We start from the raw sequence: 17,353 nt of genomic DNA, 5'->3' as shown, positions 1-17,353 counted from the left end.
AAGTCTTGGAAGTGAGCAACGAGGAAAGTCTCTGCTCTTCCAGGGTTAGTCTGTTCTGTGGACTTTTGTTAGTTGCTTTTCTGCTCTATGGCAAAGCCACTTCATGTACTAAAATTGTTACTCTTTTTAAATATCTCGAGCATGTCTCAGTCTGGTTAGAGGCAGAGATGAAGCAGGTCAGGTGTAGTTAGGGCTGTCTACCTGAAGGTCGTGGGAATCTGAAACTTCAGGGAGGAATAAAGCAGATGTTTAGGTGACAGAGGGGGCTGGGACCAACATCATATGGTGTGGCATGGAGCTGTCTGTCCTGGCCAAAAACACATCCCCCTGTATGGAGACATGGCACCTGTGCTGTGTCACCTTAGGGCTGTGACTGCTGTGTTAAAGGCTGAGTAATATTGCTACAGTGAATTTGTGAGAAAAGGAGACCCTGTGAACCACGAGGGCCTTCATGAGCTTGAGACTCCTGATCCCTCCTGGCAGCCCAGACTGATGCTTCCACTTGCACAGAGTGATTTGGGGACAGGAGGGGGAGGATGAACATGTCACACCTGTGGATGCCTCCCAGGAAAACTCACAGAGGTGTTTACCTGAAGGCTGTTTAAATCCTTTGGAATAGCCAGTAATTTTCTGTACTGGAGGAAGCATTGGTACACAAACAGCTGCTGAGGAGACCACAGGGAGGATCCACTCAGCTGGCACGTTTCAGGACAAAACTTTGATAGGGTGGACTGGTTTCACAGAATCCCAGAATTTGTAGGTTTGGATGTCCCTTCCAACATCTGGAGGGACATCTGGAGATCACCTTGTCCAACCTCCCTGCCAAAGCAGGGTCACCTGGAGCAGGTGACACAGGAACACGTCCTGGAGGGTTTGAATGTCTCCAGAGGGCAGACTCCATGACCTCCGTGGGCAGCCTGTTCCAGTGCTCTGACACCCTCAACGCAAAGAAGCTCTCCCTCTTGTTGAGGTGAAACTTCTTGTGCTTCAGTTTATGGCCATTGCCCCTGTACGGCTCCATTGTCTCCCCGTACAGGTGTGTGAAACAAGCACATTAACTCCCTTCCATGCCCAGCCATCTTTACGGGGGCTGCCGGGCAGGATCCCGGTCCCCGCCAGGGCCGGTGCGGGCCGGGGGAGCCCCAGCGCTGCCCGTGCCCGGGGGAGCCGCTTCCCCCGGTCCCGGCGGGGCGGGCAGGGCGGAGCGGGCGGCGGGGATCGCTCCCCCCTCACGGCAGCCGGGCGGGCCGGGGCGGGGCCGGGGGCGGGCGGCGCTGGTCGCTGTCCTGGGTGTTGAATCTGCTGCGGCTGCCGGAGCCGGGGAGCGGCCGCGGGAGCCACAGGGCGGGCGGGCGGCATGGAGTGAGGGCTGGCGGCGGCGGGCAGGGGAGCGGGGCATGCGATGGGCCAGGCATGATGGGGACGCTCGGCTCCGTCCTTCCGCTGCTGCTGCTGCTGCTGCTGCTGCCGCCGCCGCCGCTGCCGCAGGTGCTCGCCGCCGCCCCGCGCATCCAGCCGCCCTCCGCGGGGGCCGCCGCCGAGGCGCGGATCGGTGAGTGGGGCCGGGGGCGGGGGGCGCGGGGCTGGCGGGGAGCGCACCCCGCGCTGCTGCCCGGGAGCTTCCCCGTTGGCAGCTCGGCAGGGCCCCGGCGGCCGCGCCCGCACGGCGGACGCTGAGGGGCCCGTCCGCCCGTCCCTCTCCAGCGGCTCCGGGTAAGCGGCCCCGTCCGCTCGTCCCTCGCCGCCGGCTCCGGAGCTCCGTCCTCTGGTCCCTGGCCGCCGGCTCCGGAGCTCCGTCCTCTGGTCCCTCGCCGCCGGCTCCGGATAAGCGGCCCCGTCCGCCGGTGCCTCCGCACCGCCTCCCGCTGCCCGTCCCCGGGTCTGTCAAGACCCGCTCCCGGCCCCTCGCTCCTCCTGCCCCCCGGCGTGTCCCGTCTCGGGGGACAGCTCTGCGGGCCGGCTCTCGCCCGCTGTCCCCGCATGCTGAAAACTTCCGCTCACGAGGCCCCTAAAATCGAGGTGCGCCAGTGGCGAGTCCCCGAAACCGCTTCCAGCCTCCACACATATTTAACCCTTTTCCCGGTTTGCTGGATTCAGCCCACCGAACTGCCCGTATATGGGAAGGAGACAGGAAATCTCCGGGCCACAATCCCCCAGATGCAGCCTCTGGTGGAGTCTCCCCTCCGACTCGTGCTGCTGGAGGTGGAAGTCAGCCCTGGCTCCGGGTTAAGGCTCTTTCGGAGCTGTCAGAAAACCCCCAGTGCTGCCCAGTGCGGACCATTAAACAGCGGCTTTGTGTTGAGGCATTCTTGACCGACCCCTTCTTCATTTAGAAGGTACCAGCTGCACTCAGCATCCCCACCTGGGAAGTGACCCACGCGGGCATGAAGGGATCCTGGAAACAAACTCTGTCTGTTTCACATCGATGCAATTCTCCTGTGACGCTCTCCCTGGCAGTTCTTTCCTTGCATTGAGACATTCTGCACTGTATGCTCACCTGAATTGTCTATTAATATTAATATCTTTTTATAGAGTCAGTCTCATTTCACTTACAGTATCTTCCCAAAGCTCACTTTATGTCAAGAAGGTCATGACTAGGAGAATTTTGTATTTTTTCACATTTTAATGTCTACCTAGGGTGGTTATGGAGATCAGAGTGAAAGCTAAACAAACTACCCCTAAGAAATGTTTTTCTAAGATGAAAAAAATTAAATTCCTTTAAGAAACAAAGAAAGCCTTCCAGAGGAATATTGCTGCAGTTTTCCTCATGTACATTCTGTTTATTAAGAAGGAATTAAAATCAGCTGACCATGTTTATAATGAGGCTTCAGTCAAGTGGCAATAAAAATGAGCTATTATGCTTGCTGTAGTGAAGGTAGTGATGCAAGGTTTTAAGGAGAAATGGCTTGGACTGGATTTATCCATCCCTCTTCTCTCCTGGTTGCTATAGATATGGACTGTTTCCCCTAATCTGCTGAAGAGACAGCTTGCATAAAAATATTGCAAGTAATAGCTGTATTTTTTTTTCCTCTAATAATGCAATAGCCTGCCCTGTGCTTTCGAAGTAGTCAGATGTTGATTCTCTCTCCCTAAACACAAACTGCAAATCAGTTTGGGTCACGGGGTATTTTTTCAGTTTGTTGTAGCTGAAACACAACAACAATGTGTGTGTTTGTCACTTCCCTCAGCTTCCCCATGCTCCTGCCTCAGCAAGGATCCCTGCCTGCCAGTTAAGGCTGTCCTTGCATGGAAGGGACTGGGGAAGGGCAGCCTTGCCTTTACACAGTGAATCCACTGCTCTGGAGGTAGAACTTGGAGGCATTTTAAAGGCAGCAAAACATGCTGAGCCTCCCTACTTCTTGCTGGGATAGGGACCTCACTGCTGTGTCAGAGATCTCTGTGAAGGATGGGAAGGGATTGATTGTGTTTGACAAGATGCAGGAAAATGTTTGCATTGCTTGAAGTGAAACAGTTTTGGCTGTCTCTTCCATTAGAGTTTCTTTGTTTCTTTTATTGACCAGTGTTTCAGATCTCATTAATCTTGAGCTCAAACTATTTATTATTGTAGATTCTGTTCAATTTTGGAGTACAATTTTTAGACACAATCAGAGGACATAACTGTAATTGTACAAGGTACCCAATTTTGGGGATTATTTCTGGTTATATGTGAAAGATACTAATTTGGTTTCTTCTTGTGCACAGTCCCAACTTCTATAATTGAAAATTGAAGACAGACAGATGCACTATGAGACCTCTAGAATGTGTGCTGAAAACTGCCTTCAGAGCAAAATAATTATAGAAACATATTTTTATTGGGTTTTTCCCCCCCGTTATTTCAGGAACTCTTCCTAAAAGTTGTTTGAGAAGCAGAAGTTCATGACCTTTCCCATTTCATGGAATGGGTTAATCCAATTTCATTCTTTCCCTCTTTTTTTATGGTCAACTTTTGTCTGCACTTTCCAGTATAGTGAACGTCTTTACATGTTGACTTTTATTTTGCAACATAATTACAAACCTTTTAAAGAAATTAGAAGCTTTAAAGTTGTAGATAACTAAGATTCAAGGTTTAGACTCCTGCTTCTTCTGCCTCTATAATTCATGAAGCTTCATAGATTCTTCCTGTGTTGATGTGTTTTGTTAAGGTGCAATTACCAACAGAAGCACATATTCTTCCATTTCTTGATATTTACCTTCATCATTCATCATTCTGTGATGATTTATTGTAACATTTCAATGTGAACAAATAAGGAAAAGTAAAGTCTTTTCTCTCTCTCTTTTTCTTGCCTAGTTCTTGGCCAGGAGAGAGATTTTTCTCTTTTTCACAGAAAAAAAATCAACTGAGTGCATAGTAGTATTCATTAGTCTTTAATGAAACACTGGGGTTGGGAGTTTAATATTCTAAAGAAATCTTTATTAATTTATGAGATACAGTTCACTTAAGATTATGGAGCTTCTTTTTAAGTGTTTTACAAAGTAATTGTCTGTGGAAAAATACGTCCTGATAATGTTTGCTCAATTCCAAAGGTTTGGATTATTCCATTCTTTTGTTTATGGTCATAACACTAAGCAGTACCTTCAATAAAAACTGCAGCTCCAACTACTGAAATATTTTCATTGTGCAGCCTTTTAAGTAGACTAATTGATTCAGAAAGTTGCAGTGGTACTTTATTTTCATTTTAGGTAGGCTGGGTGAGGCAGGGAACTCAATAACAAAGTAAGCTGTGAGCATTCTTAATCACGTTCTTTCATTAGTATAAACCACTGCTGCTTTATAGCAGGGGTTGTCCTCATATGTTCCAGAAGAGAGTAAATGTGCTTGCTGCAGTGCCTTCACATTGACCTCTAATGTGTAAAATGATGCTTATAACCTTCAGTGAATATAATTTTGCAATATAATTTGATCTTTTGTGCTGTGTGCAATCCCATTTTTCAGTATGAGTTTTCCTATTAAATGAGTACATTGATATGCTGTGGAAATTTCCAGAAACATTTGTTCCACACTCTACATAAATTTGTTCCCTACACTGTGTAAAAGTTCCTTCAGACTTGTACTGAAGTAATCACAGGCAGAATTTTTGTCTGTCAAATGAGTGTGAATTTACTTTTTTACTTGCTAACAAAAAGCCAAGTCACATTTCAGCTGATAAATATAAAATATACTCCTAAACCTTTAGCTGTGAGTTCCTGACACATACAGTGTCTTACATTTCTCTAGGATTTAAATGTAATTGAGGATAGAAACTTTACTCAAAGACTTAAAAAATGTTCCATGTTAAGTTTAGTACTTTCACAAAGTACTTTGTGCATATTTAACCACTGAAAAAATATTTTAGAGATGGGTTAGGAGTTGCAAGTGGCTAAAGTTGATCAGAATTAAGAAAGTGCAACAGCAGGAACTTCAGTTGCTGTTGGTGAAAAGCATTTCTCCAGTGTTGATTCTTAAACTGCAGGAGAGTTAAATAAAAAGTAGGACAGGTGAAAAAATTATTTATTTAGATTTTCTGCATTTCATTCAGTGTTTTGAACACTATCCAAAGGAGGCAGCAGCAGAGAGCTTTTGTCTGTGGATGTCACATGGGGAATGGCAAAGAAGTGTGTCTTGGTTTAGTTCTTGTTGGATGGATGTTACCCTAACAACGTTACCAGAGCTGTTGTTCTCAGCCACCATTGTTACCTGCTCTGAAGGTCCATGAGGACTGAAATTTTTCTTCTTGAAGTAATTGAGCTGATGCTCACAGAAGTCAATGCCAACCTTCCCACTGACTTCAGTAGCATTTGGACCAAAGTTCTGGTTTGAGGCTTGTAGCAGGCTGGCTGAGAAAGGAGGAGAATTAGAGTTTTACAATCTGTTCAGTACAAAAAGAATTGCATGACTTTCCAGTCACATTCATTTGGAACTTCTCATAGGCACTTTAGTTTTTAATAATGTCTTTAATGTAATTATTGGTGGTGGAGTGTAATTTATGATATAATACTAAAAAATAAAAATAACAGCAAAATAATTTAATTAAGACAAGGCTGTGTGCTCAGGATGTGAAGGATTCAGTGTAGGAAACTGGATTCTTCTCTTCATCAAAATATTTTTGCATATCCTAGAAATGTTTCCTAAATTATTAGTTACATTAAAAAGCAGCTTTAAGGTAGATTGATATCAAGGCATGTCTATCTGTCAGTTCCACTGAATCCAGGTAAGAACATGCATTAATATTATTGGCATCGTGCCATGACTGTTCTACTATAGCTTTTTTACTGTAACTTGTTTTTGTTAAAAGTTGCAAATGGACAGGAAGTGAATTGTTTTCTATCAGTCAAAGGAAGCAGTTGCAGGGTGCTCTGTTCATAGAACTGTCAGAACCCAGCACATCCCTCTGGCTGTCCTGAGCAGCCCAGACCCTGCCAGGGGGCTCAGAGACCCTGGCACAGAGCCCAAGGTGCCCCTGTGGGTTTGATTGTGACCTGTGGAGCAAGTTACCAACCTTAGATGAAGATCAGCAAGCCACAACAGCTAAGTAGAATGACAGTGAATTTATCACAGGGTGGAAAAGTAGATTTTGGGGTTTTTAGAATGGGGGTTCAAGGGGCAAGATGGAGGGATCTGGATGTGTCCAGCCTTTCTCCTTCTTCTTGGCCTCCATCTTCTGCTGTGATGTTGGCACTTTTGGATTGGTTTCGAGCAGCAGCTCACTGTCTAACACAGGTGATAGGTATTGGACAGTAATTGTAAACATTGTACACGTAGTTTTTAGTATAAAGACACAACACCGCCCTGGGGGCAGGCAGAGTGCCTGGACTGTCCTGCTGAATGGACCTCAGCTGGACAGGAGAAAATATTTTATAGATAAGGAACAATAAACAACCTTGAGACCAAGAACTGAAGAGCTCTGACTCCTTCTTCAAGCACCAGGCTGGGAAAAGAGACTTTCTAACATTTCTCAGGGTCACTGTGACCAGCAAGAGGCCCTGAGATAGGATGGGCTTCCTTGGGAGTTTTTCTGTGTTCTTGTTTGTCTTACTGACTAAGAGAAAACAGAGAAGTTTTTGGCAAGATAATCTTGTCTCTGCTTCCTACCTGAGTGTGCCCCAGCCCTTCCAAAGCTCCCCAGAGCACACCACCATGGTGCCCTGACGTCAGCCAGCCTGCTGAGGGGGAATTGCTCCTCCTTGGATCCCGGAACATTTGGGCAGCTCTGCTGACACAGCCCAGGGCAGGTCATGTTGACACACTGCTGATAGGCAGGCAGCGGCCTGTGTACCTAGTGACTGTGAGCACTGTGGGTTACAGACAGCTCTGTGCTGAGCTGCCACCGAGAGGAAAGTGCAGCTGCAGTCCCTGGGGGTGCTGAGCTCATTGAGAGGCAGGAGCTGAGGTCCCCTGTGTCAGTCAGATTTCCACTGCCTGGAAAGAGAGCATAAGAACATGAGCTCAGATGTAGGTGGCTGCCATCATTCATACGTATCCAAGTCTGTAAGAAGGCCTGTACAAGTCAAAAGGCAGTGTATATTCCAGCTGCCTGAGAATGATACATATTTTAGTCTCATCTCACTGACAATGTAGCCTAAAATTTAGCTAAAATCTCTGCAGTTATTCTTACAAAATCAGTGTATCTACTGTCCTGCTAAAACCTGTGTTTAGGCAACGCAGGGAGATTTGGGAGGAAATTCAGTAACTGGAGGAAAGATTGATTTGGTTTTAGTCATAAATTTGGCAGAGGATGGAAAGCCACCAAGAGGCAAAGTTCACTGCTAGCTTCTGTCACTGGAGTGCTGAGCTCGATGTGTATTTGGTTGGGCTCAACGTGGCCATTATTAATAATCCAGGAAGGCAGTGAGTAATGTTGCTGTTGGTCAAACAGTTTCATATTTGCAAATGAGGAGTAAGCAGGTGAAGATGACAAGGGAATGATGACAAGAGAAGCAAGCAGAAGAGAAGCCAAGGAATAGAGAGAAGCATGTTGGAATGAAAAATTAAATTTTTAAAATAGAAGATCAGAAATGGAGATTAGTGTATATGATCTGTAAAGATGTAAATTTAAGATCGTATGCAGTTACCTTTTCTCTTGGAAGAGACAGTCAATTGCAGCAGCAAAATTGAGCTGTTCAGTGTATCAGTTTGAGGCATGAGAAAATGAAGGCAGGTGACTAGAAGGATAAGGGATTTGCCAAATAAAACTATTAACTCATTCTTTCAGCCCAAAGTGGTGGCAAAAAAATGAAGTCAAGAAATGCATATACACTATGAGAAACTGCTCTGGGAATAGAAAGGATTTATTTCTCTTTATGTAAGGGTTGGGAATCATCTAACTAAATGTAATTAATTGAGCTAATCACTCTAGGCTCCTTTTAACCTATTTCTAGTTTATAAATTTCAATTAATTTTACCCAACTGTACATATCCAACACAGGTCAGATAAATGTCTCCCTGAGTGCAGCTACTGCTTTCCACTTAGTATTATCTTAATTCATTTCCCAGGCTAGGACAAGTATCTGTAAATATCTACAAGGTAGGTACTGCACTTCAGCTCTTCAGAAATCAGATGCTCAGGTTAAATCTGGGGAGAGCTGAACACATTTGGAGAGTGATTCACCTGTCCTTCCCCACTAGGTGAGACTAATGAAGTACTTAAACTAAAGTTAGGTTGCTTGAGGCTCACCTCCTAAATTTCTTCAGAACCTTTCTGAAATCTCTAGGTCTTGCCAGGGAGCTGTTTAGGGAGGTTCTGTGAGTAGTCAAGCAGGTTGGTAACATAAGGGATCAAAGTGAGGTGGCTGATGGATAATTGTAATGCTTGAAAGAAATTTCTCTGAGAAAATCTGCCTCTGGTAATTGCAAACAAGTGAAGAGGACCTCCAAATGAGACAGAGGAGAAATGAGCATAACAGAATGAGCAAGCAAAGGGAAAAAAGCAGGTAAACGTGCAGGAGGTCTGCAGGCAAGACAGAAAAAGGCAGGGGAGTCTGGTATTAGAGCTGAAGGAAGGGGACCATGAAGACCTGAGTTATGGACAGTCAAGGGAATGCATGCTAATGTGTACATAAATTAATGAGCTTTCTTATCTGAGTTTTAAGGCCTTTATTTGTGAGGTGGTGGAAGGATTCTATTTCTACCTCAACCATTCCACAGTGGAAATATATTTCTGCATTCCCAGTAAGAGTTTGCCATTCAGAACAGTTGCACTCATCCAACAATTAGGGAGTTTTGGTTCTTAAAAGATTAGAGGAACTTTATAGATTTTACTCTTTTTGAGAAGGAATTTATTGAGAAGTAGCTTAGTGAGTTTCCACATCTCACTGTGGTTTTTTCCCCTATAGTTTGTTTCAGCAAATGGTACTTGAATACCACGCCTAGTTTGTTGATACACAGTGTTCCTGGTCAGAGGGTTAGTGCTTACAATGCCTACTTATTTTGCTTCCAAGTAACACATCGATTAAACAAGCTGTTTTTACATGTAAAATGAGTAACTAGAAGTTTTATGGGAAGTACAGCTGGTTGTAGTGGGTGTAAGGTCTCTTCTTTCAGTCATAGCTTAGCAGCATGCAAAGATGGTTACAAAAACTTGAAATCACAGCCAGCAAGAACAAGGTAATGTGCAGAGATAGTTGTGCCTCCAAAATGTCACATACTTCCAGATGTCCTCATAGAAAACAATGCAGCAGGGACCAAACACACACTACAAACTGCAATGACCTTAACAAGTTCTACAAAACTCAGGAAATATCCAGATACCTGTAAGCCCCCTTTTTTACTCCCTCTTCTCCAATCAATCTTTGATCTCTCAAGTTTGAGCTTCAACATATTCTACAAGGTACCTTATGAAAATCAGTTGTGGATGCTGAATGAAGTGTTTTGAATTTCTGGTGCACAGAAATCTTCTACTCACATTATTCTGCAGGAGATGATTACCTGTCTGTCTATTGATGCCCTAAAAGAGGTAAAGATATTATAACCTCTTCTCTTCCTATTCTGCTCTGCACCAAGAGCAGAAGTTGTCTTTTCTCTACAAGTTTTCAGTTGGTTGATGCAATTCAGTTAAACTCAGAACAGTTGTTTCAGGTAACAACTTTGCTTCACCTGGAAGGTCATGCCTCATCTTCAGGCCTGAGGAAGAGTTTGTGTGTTAAACAATTGTCTGTTGGTTTTTTTTCAATTCCTACCAGCCTGCAGCTTTGCAGTACAGAATGGCAGTAACAAAATTTTATGCTATTCCTGACAGTGACTGTTGATCTTGCTATTGAAATAAAAAAAAAAAAATGGAACTAAACCACAGCCATGCTTGCAGGCAGTGAAACCAATGCTGGTATTGGTGATGGTGTCCATGACATGGCAACAGGGAGATGGGTTTTGGAGGTAGGATTAGTTTATGCCACTATTTCTCTTAAGGTCTCAAAGGCATGAAATCTTGACTTGTGTCTGTGTAAAAGATAGTTTGCTGTTAACCTGGCCTCTCTTACTGAGTAGATTTATAAGTCAGACATTACATTGTATTTGCATTTTAGTGCTGAATTAAAAAAAACAGCATTAAAGATTATAGGCCTTGATTAATATGGATAAATCACCACCAAATAATGTGAATGTCTATTCTATTTCTTTTAAGAATGTATAAATTATTGTTTATTTCTCTTGGAAAAATTGTTTGTTATAATTTTAATTTGTAGTGTGGAATACTTTATATATAAAATACTTACATTTCAGCTTCACAACATCTACTCTGTTGTGGTAGATGTTAACCATCAAATACCTTCAGTGAGCTATTACTCATGAAACCCTCCTTCCTGTTCTAGATTTCAGCAAAGCTCAGTAGTCTCAGTATGTAGTCAGTCAATGCATTACTCAAACTGGCAAAATCTCCCACCAAGCCTCTTCTGAGACCTGGCCAGCTCCTCAGCTGAGCACTGGCTCTTATCTTCATGGCCTCAATCTGTGGATTATGCAACTCCTGCCATTTGTTGGAGATGGCTGTACTCACTGGTGACTATCCCAGTTCTTACTTTAACATCCTAAAGGAAGAAAAAAAGGAGGGGAAAAGGAAATTTGGGAATTAGTCATCTGTCATGACTGTTTGGAGATAGCTGAATATTAATGAAAACAAGATACCAAGCTAAATATCATCAAGCATTTAGGTAGGTCACCTTGGAGTAGAGACACAGTTGGCAGACATAACTCCACCCCAAATATTCTTCAGTGCAGAGTATTCATTAAATTTTTGTGTCTCTTTGGCTGTGTTTCTTTTTTATTTCCCTCTTGAAAACTAGGGTCAGGTTCTGCAAATTTGTCTCACCTCAATTTTAAAGTTGTCAAAATATTCTTGTTAGTACTACCTACCTGGAAATTTATTTTAGTTAACTAGGTCAGCTCATAATTACAGTTTACCAACATATGTTAGATGCAGGGGATAAATTCCAAGAACAAAAACCAGCTATAAAAATTGTATATTCAGAATAAATGTGACAAGAATGAAAACTGAAATTTTGAAGGAAAACCCAAAGTTAGCTGAAGCTATCCATTGTAAGAGCTGCAGAAAAATAAAACAATCATGTTCTTTGGAAGCAATCACTCACACTTTCAGACAATAGAAAATGTATAATGCTATAATCAAGTGGCATTTGAAAAGCAGAATGGGAAGGTTGTTTTAGTACTACATGTGCTGGGTTTCATGCTGCCCAGCAGAGATCTAGGGATGAGGGTGTGTTATTTTCTGTCCATTTGCTTTTGTTTCTCTGGGTAACACCTGCTCTAATGAGTTTGTAATCTGAAAGTAAATAACTGAGCAGGGAGGAGGAAATGGACACAACACACAGGCTTGAGAATAAACAGCTGTCAAATGGCTGCTGGTTCAGAAAGTGCAACTCACAGGTTTGATGGAGAATCTGATACAGCTTGAATGAAGGAACTGATCACACCCAGTTGTCAAACTTCCCTAATTGAAGAATTACTTGAGAGAATTCTAGGACAATATGTTATCCTCTTCAGATTATGGAACTGTTTTCACAGTTTAGCAGGTAGGGAAGAGCTCTGAAAGGATCAGCTACCCACTGATGGCTGTAAAAGGAGTGTGGTTGTGCTTTTTTCTCTTGCAGTGTAGGGAGGCTCATGCCAGACAGATTAAATTAAATAGTAGTGCATTAACAGGGGATGAGCTTCACCTAAGTCTGCATGAATCTGCCAGAATCTGAATTTATGTTAAATGTGTTTCGCCACCTAACACTCTTGTCATTTAGTGCCTTTCTTTTTGTCCATCTGGAATTAGAATAACATCAAGTAGTTTTCAGATGAAAGTTCATCCCTGTACAAGGAGACTCTGCTATCAAGAGAGGCATATAAAACACAACCTTTAATGAGCAGTTTAACCAGTTTTCCTGACTGTTTCTGTGTTTGGTGTAAGTTAGAGGGGTTGCAGGTTCAGTTCCTTTTGATGCCACTGGTATTAATCCAGGGTTCCTGGATTTAAGGGGATTTAAGACACCAAATATTTAAACAGGGCATGCCTGATTTTATAGAATATGTTTAGCTCTATTTGAGACAAAGCATTGCCAAATAAATATTTGAACATTTTCTTTATAGTCAATTTTCCATTGTCTCTGTCATAGTCTGAAGATAGACTTGGCTCAGGAGCTCCCACATTTTCCTTCTATTTGACAAAGACCCTCTCCTTAACTCTTCTCAGTGTGGGCAATTCTTCTTGCCAGATGAAGGGCTTTGGTGGTTTGATGGAGTTCCCTTTTACACCCCAGATCCCACAGAATGGGGTGTGAGTGTTACCTTGTGTGGGAATGTCACTCTGGGAAACGAGGGCAGTGTTCTGCTGGCCACACCTAAGTCACTCCCCAAGCCTAGACAACGTTCGTGTTCAAATGAAAAGCAAGTATTCTGCTCTATGCAGAGTTCAGTAAAACAACAGTGATACAAAAGAATAGGTGCAGAGAAAGATCACATAACATCCCATAACCTGTAATCTTTACCAGACTGTCAGCATAAAGTAATTATCACAATGCTTAATTACATTTCCCAGATTATTTTTGGTCAAGTCTCATGTCCTGAAATGCATACTGACTTTCCATGAAGAAGCTGCCTTTCTGCTGTGGTTTCTCTTGGGTGAAGGCCCATTCATACCTGGGATTTCCACCCACCTTCCAGCCCTTCAGCTCCTCTCAGCTGTGCTAACAGAGCTCTGTTTGACCAGATTCATCATTGCCATGGAACTTTTGGAAAGTCCTTCCCAGTTGTACAGATGTCAGCTAAACATCACTTTGAGGAAAAAAAAAAAACCACCAACAAAAAAACCAAAACCCAAAGGCAAAAAAAGAAACCCCCAAACAATTTACACACTGCCAACACAACTCTTCCTGAGCACACATTATTCAGCTGGGAGTGAGAGTACTCTAATATTATCTGTTATGTTGGAGTCAGTATGCAATAGTTGCTCTTTTTCCTAGCTTTTGTAAGTAAAAGTTAAAGTGGCAGCTCTGTTGGAAATAGGTTAATTTCAGTAGTTTCTTAACACTTCTTCCCACCACAGTATTTTAAATTATATTTATTAATAATTTACTTTTAGTCACATTTCATTTGTGGATAATGTGTGTCAGTTATTATGATATTTTTTCACTTCATAAATCAAAGAAGAGCTATTTCTGGAATAGTTTAATAGCTGAAAGCTGTGATTAAGTCTGTCTGTTTAATTTTGGTACTGATTGCCAATGTTAAGATTTAAGAGTTAAGCATGAGCACAACTATGAGTAAATGCAGTTGTCACTTAGTAAATGTGAGTGTTCACCCTTTATGCTTTCAGCATGGAAAAATATAGGTCACAGCAGTTTTGTTCTGTGAATTTTTGTAGAGTCCAGACCTTTATTTCACTCATTTAGTTGGTAAGTGAGCACTTTGATGACATCAAAATTTTACACACTAGAAAAACTTATAATTCCAACTTCATAGTGCTGTCACTTGCATGCATATTCAAGGTTACTCAAAGAATTCATTGCATTTCCAAGTAAGATAGTTATAACGAGGTTTCTAAAATGAGACTAGATAGAAATTCCTAAAATTGCCTTGAAACTGCTGTTTGTAGTGCCTTGTGCAATAAAAAGACTTTGTGTATTTAACTTACTTTTTAAAATTTGATATGGCACAAATCTAGATGAGTTAGGTTTGGTTTTCATTCTTCTCCAGCGAGTAGGATGTCTGCTGATATCCAGGAAGGACTGTAAAAAGATGCAAATGAATATTTCTCTGAGATCAGAGTGGTGCCAAAAATCCACTAACTGATGCCTTACAACTGCATGAAAACTGAAAGAGGTTATTCCTCCTCTCCCAAAGATAATTCTCAGTATGCATTTTGCCAATTCTTCCTCAGAAGAATGACTTGAGCTCTGGACCTTACCTCACAGACCGGTGAGATAATTGCATAGTTACAGAAAAAATAAATATAAATTCCTGTCAGAATCCCCAGGTGCCTCATGAATGAATTTTGTATTCACTCTGCAATTTCTCAGTTCATATATTATCTGTGTGTAGTTATTCTCCATATGTGATAAACTAGAAATAACTTTTTTTTCTTGGTTTCATCTCAGGAGGTGAAAACTTATTTCTGCAAATATATCTTTTTGCAAATGTAAGCTTTATTTTTTTTAATGAAGATGATAAGTTGCTCTAGGATAAAAAATTATTAGGGTATTTTCCTTAGAGACCATTGAGAATTGTCTCCTCACAAGAGAGACTACTGGGTGGCTAAGGGGAAAGAAAGTAGGGCAGACCTCAGCAAGTGAGAAGTCATTATGGAAATAGATAAAAACTTTAGTTCACCTTTTCTGTTCCATCCTTACCCATGCTGAATATGAGTTGCATTCCTCTGAAGAGCTTGACTGTGCTTTTTAACTTGACCTAGAACTCTCTTAAGACAGTGTTTATATTTAAAGGTCTTGTTAGGAAGATGTTACTGTAGCAACAGGAAAGTAGTATTTTTCAGATTTGACAAAAAGCTTCAGTGTCCTTCTTGACTGTATCTTCCAGATTTCACAGTATGAATTTTTTTCCAAGTCACATATGGTATTTGTTGGATGAATTACCAAAATATAGTCAAGTGGTACAAAGACAAAAAGGATGATTTCAGATAGTGATTTTTTAAAATTATCTTACCTTCAGAAGTATGTTGCCATTCCATTATATAAGGCTTTAAAATATTAATAAAGTGATGACTCCTGTTTTTTCATGGATCTGCTGAGGGATCCTCTGTTGGATCAGCTCTCCAGGCTGGTATTGGGCCTGGCAGATCTGAGGATAGATATTCCACAGTGATGGATGGCTGCAGCTGGGAAGGTCACACCAATGTGAGTGTTATGATCTATTGCCCCATTCTTACCTTCTTTCCCTCAGCAAAGGCCACTGGTTTCTGTCAGAGAATGATTTGGTTTAATCTGATTTGATTCTTTGTATTGTTTGCCCCTTTTGACAAGAGCAAACTGAGTAAGCACAAATAGCAGCCCTTAATAATGCTTGGGTTCCCTTACAGACTGATGGGGCCAGGAGGCTGCAGTGCTGAGGGCATTCTGAAGAATGACAGAACAATTCTGATGTGGACAAAGATTCTAGGTGCAGGAATTCAGAAACTTTCCTTAGAAGAAAAAGAAATAGATATATTCACAGTAATCATGAATCAAAATTTATGCTAGGACTTGCTCATCAGGCTCTGAATAAGAAATATTTCATGAGAAACAAAATTCCATGGATTTTTGCTACTGAGCTGCTAATGCAGTGCTAAGTGTGGGCAGAAAATACAGTAGTTAAATGAGTATTTTATAAATGTGTTCTGGCCAGAAGTCTCTATATTAAAGTGCTCCCACTGGGTTCCTATAGCCATCAAAAGTATGTAAGGAAATTTGGTGAGAGAAAAGCTGTATATTTGCATTGTAAATTGGGTATCAGTCCAGGTAAGAAAGTGTGAATAGAAAAATGTCACATCAAGGCAGAACACACAGACTATCATGGTCTGCTGAGCTGGATCATTCTCCCCTGCACCCTTCTGCCTCTGCTTTCAGGCTGGGTGGCAGCTCTGTATTCACCAGTGTGTGAAAACATGGACTTCAGAATGTGCAAGTGCAGGTGGGATTTCAATGTGGCCTTCAGCTAATTTCTGTGCTTTAGGTGATGGGAAGGAACAGAACTAGGATTTGTTTTACTTCTTGGGTGTGAAATAATAAAAGTGCATCTTTGTGCATGACATCTGTGGGAGAGGGAAGATTCAATTGCAAGCGTGCTGAATTTTAAGAGGAAATAGCTCAATTGGGCACTCAGAAAATAGGCAATTTAATAAAGTAAAAAGAGGTAAAATAAGTGTGTTGATTTATCATGATCTTATATAAAATTGGTGGATATTATAACCACAGCTGAACGAATTTTTTTTCATTGCCTTGGTTTACTTTCACAAATGAACAAAGTCTTAAAAAATTAGTGTGGAGACAAACAAACCAAGGATGATAATATTAATGAGAAAGGCAGTTCAGATTCAAGATCTGTCATGATTTTGTCACAGACACCTCGAAGTCACAGAGTTTAAAGAAGCATAACTTTTGAAGGCTTCTTTAAAGGAGTAAGATGAAAGATTTTTTTAAAAAATAAGACTGCTTTGCTGCTTTTAATAGCACTTCCAGTTATTGGAATATGCAGTTTAAAACAAGAGTTTCTCGGATCTTCCAGCTATCAGAACAGGTTTGTTCTAAAACAAGCTCATAGGAATGTGTTTATCACTTTCTTTAAAATTAAAATAATGAAGGAAACATTTGACTCTTCCTCAAAAATTACTGCAGTGACATAAAATGGCAGTTCCTCTAAATCTCTGGCTGTTGTATGTAGGTTATTTGAGCAATGATTGTGAATTTTTGCTTGAAGAGCAAGGGATCTCAAATTGCTCCCAAGTGCAGTGTGGCTGTGCAGGGCTGCTGTATTTAACTTCTTGAGCCACTGGTTTTGTGTGATCATTAGATTAAAACTCTTCAGTGTAGTACAGATACTAAAGTTATGTTTTACATGACCCAACACAACAAGGAAATACATTATATTTTTAGATGGTTTTGCCTGGATAGTTTTTGTGGCTTTTTGCTTTCATTCTTTAATTGCAGCAGAGAGTATTCCTTGAAGAGGTTTTAGTTTTATCTGCTGAAGATGTGGAATTTTTTCTTTATAGGAGCCTCTCATGTTTTAACATTTGTTTTTGCTCTATCTCAGGACAAAAATAAAATAGAAAATTAAAGTGTATTAATGGAATAAACCACTTTAAAATACTATTTTTGCAAAAGGTAAAATACTGAAATATTTTGAAATTTGGGGGTTTTATGTTAACACTGAACTTTTTCAGCCTGAACT

General features: G+C 41.6%; 1 protein-coding gene and 1 long non-coding RNA gene across 4 annotated transcripts in view; one reads left to right on the top strand and one right to left on the bottom strand.

The window, feature by feature from the left end:
* Nucleotides 1–1,294: 1,294 nt before the first annotated feature.
* Nucleotides 1,295–17,353, top strand: part of PTPRN2 (protein tyrosine phosphatase receptor type N2) — a 634,908-nt gene continuing 618,849 nt past the window's right edge. The window contains exon 1 of the mRNA XM_064703906.1: nucleotides 1,295–1,552. Within this exon, the coding sequence (XP_064559976.1) occupies nucleotides 1,414–1,552 (139 nt within the window). The 5' untranslated portion in view covers nucleotides 1,295–1,413. The remainder of the gene's footprint in view (nucleotides 1,553–17,353) is intronic.
* Nucleotides 5,353–10,918, bottom strand: LOC135443021 (uncharacterized). Of its 3 annotated transcripts, none has more exons than XR_010438761.1 (3): nucleotides 10,684–10,918; nucleotides 7,070–7,396; nucleotides 5,353–5,814 (listed from the first exon to the last, which is right to left on the bottom strand). It is a non-coding gene; the product is annotated as an uncharacterized LOC135443021 (long non-coding RNA). The 3 variants fall into 3 exon arrangements; XR_010438762.1 differs by lacking the exon at nucleotides 10,684–10,918 and adding an exon at nucleotides 9,808–9,937; XR_010438760.1 differs by lacking the exon at nucleotides 10,684–10,918 and adding an exon at nucleotides 9,725–9,897.

Source organism: Zonotrichia leucophrys, chromosome 2 (assembly GCF_028769735.1).
Source record: "Zonotrichia leucophrys gambelii isolate GWCS_2022_RI chromosome 2, RI_Zleu_2.0, whole genome shotgun sequence".
NCBI lineage: Eukaryota > Metazoa > Chordata > Aves > Passeriformes > Passerellidae > Zonotrichia > Zonotrichia leucophrys.
The sequence above is the reverse complement of the archived record's forward strand: the minus strand, read 5'-3'. Positions and strand labels throughout refer to the sequence as shown.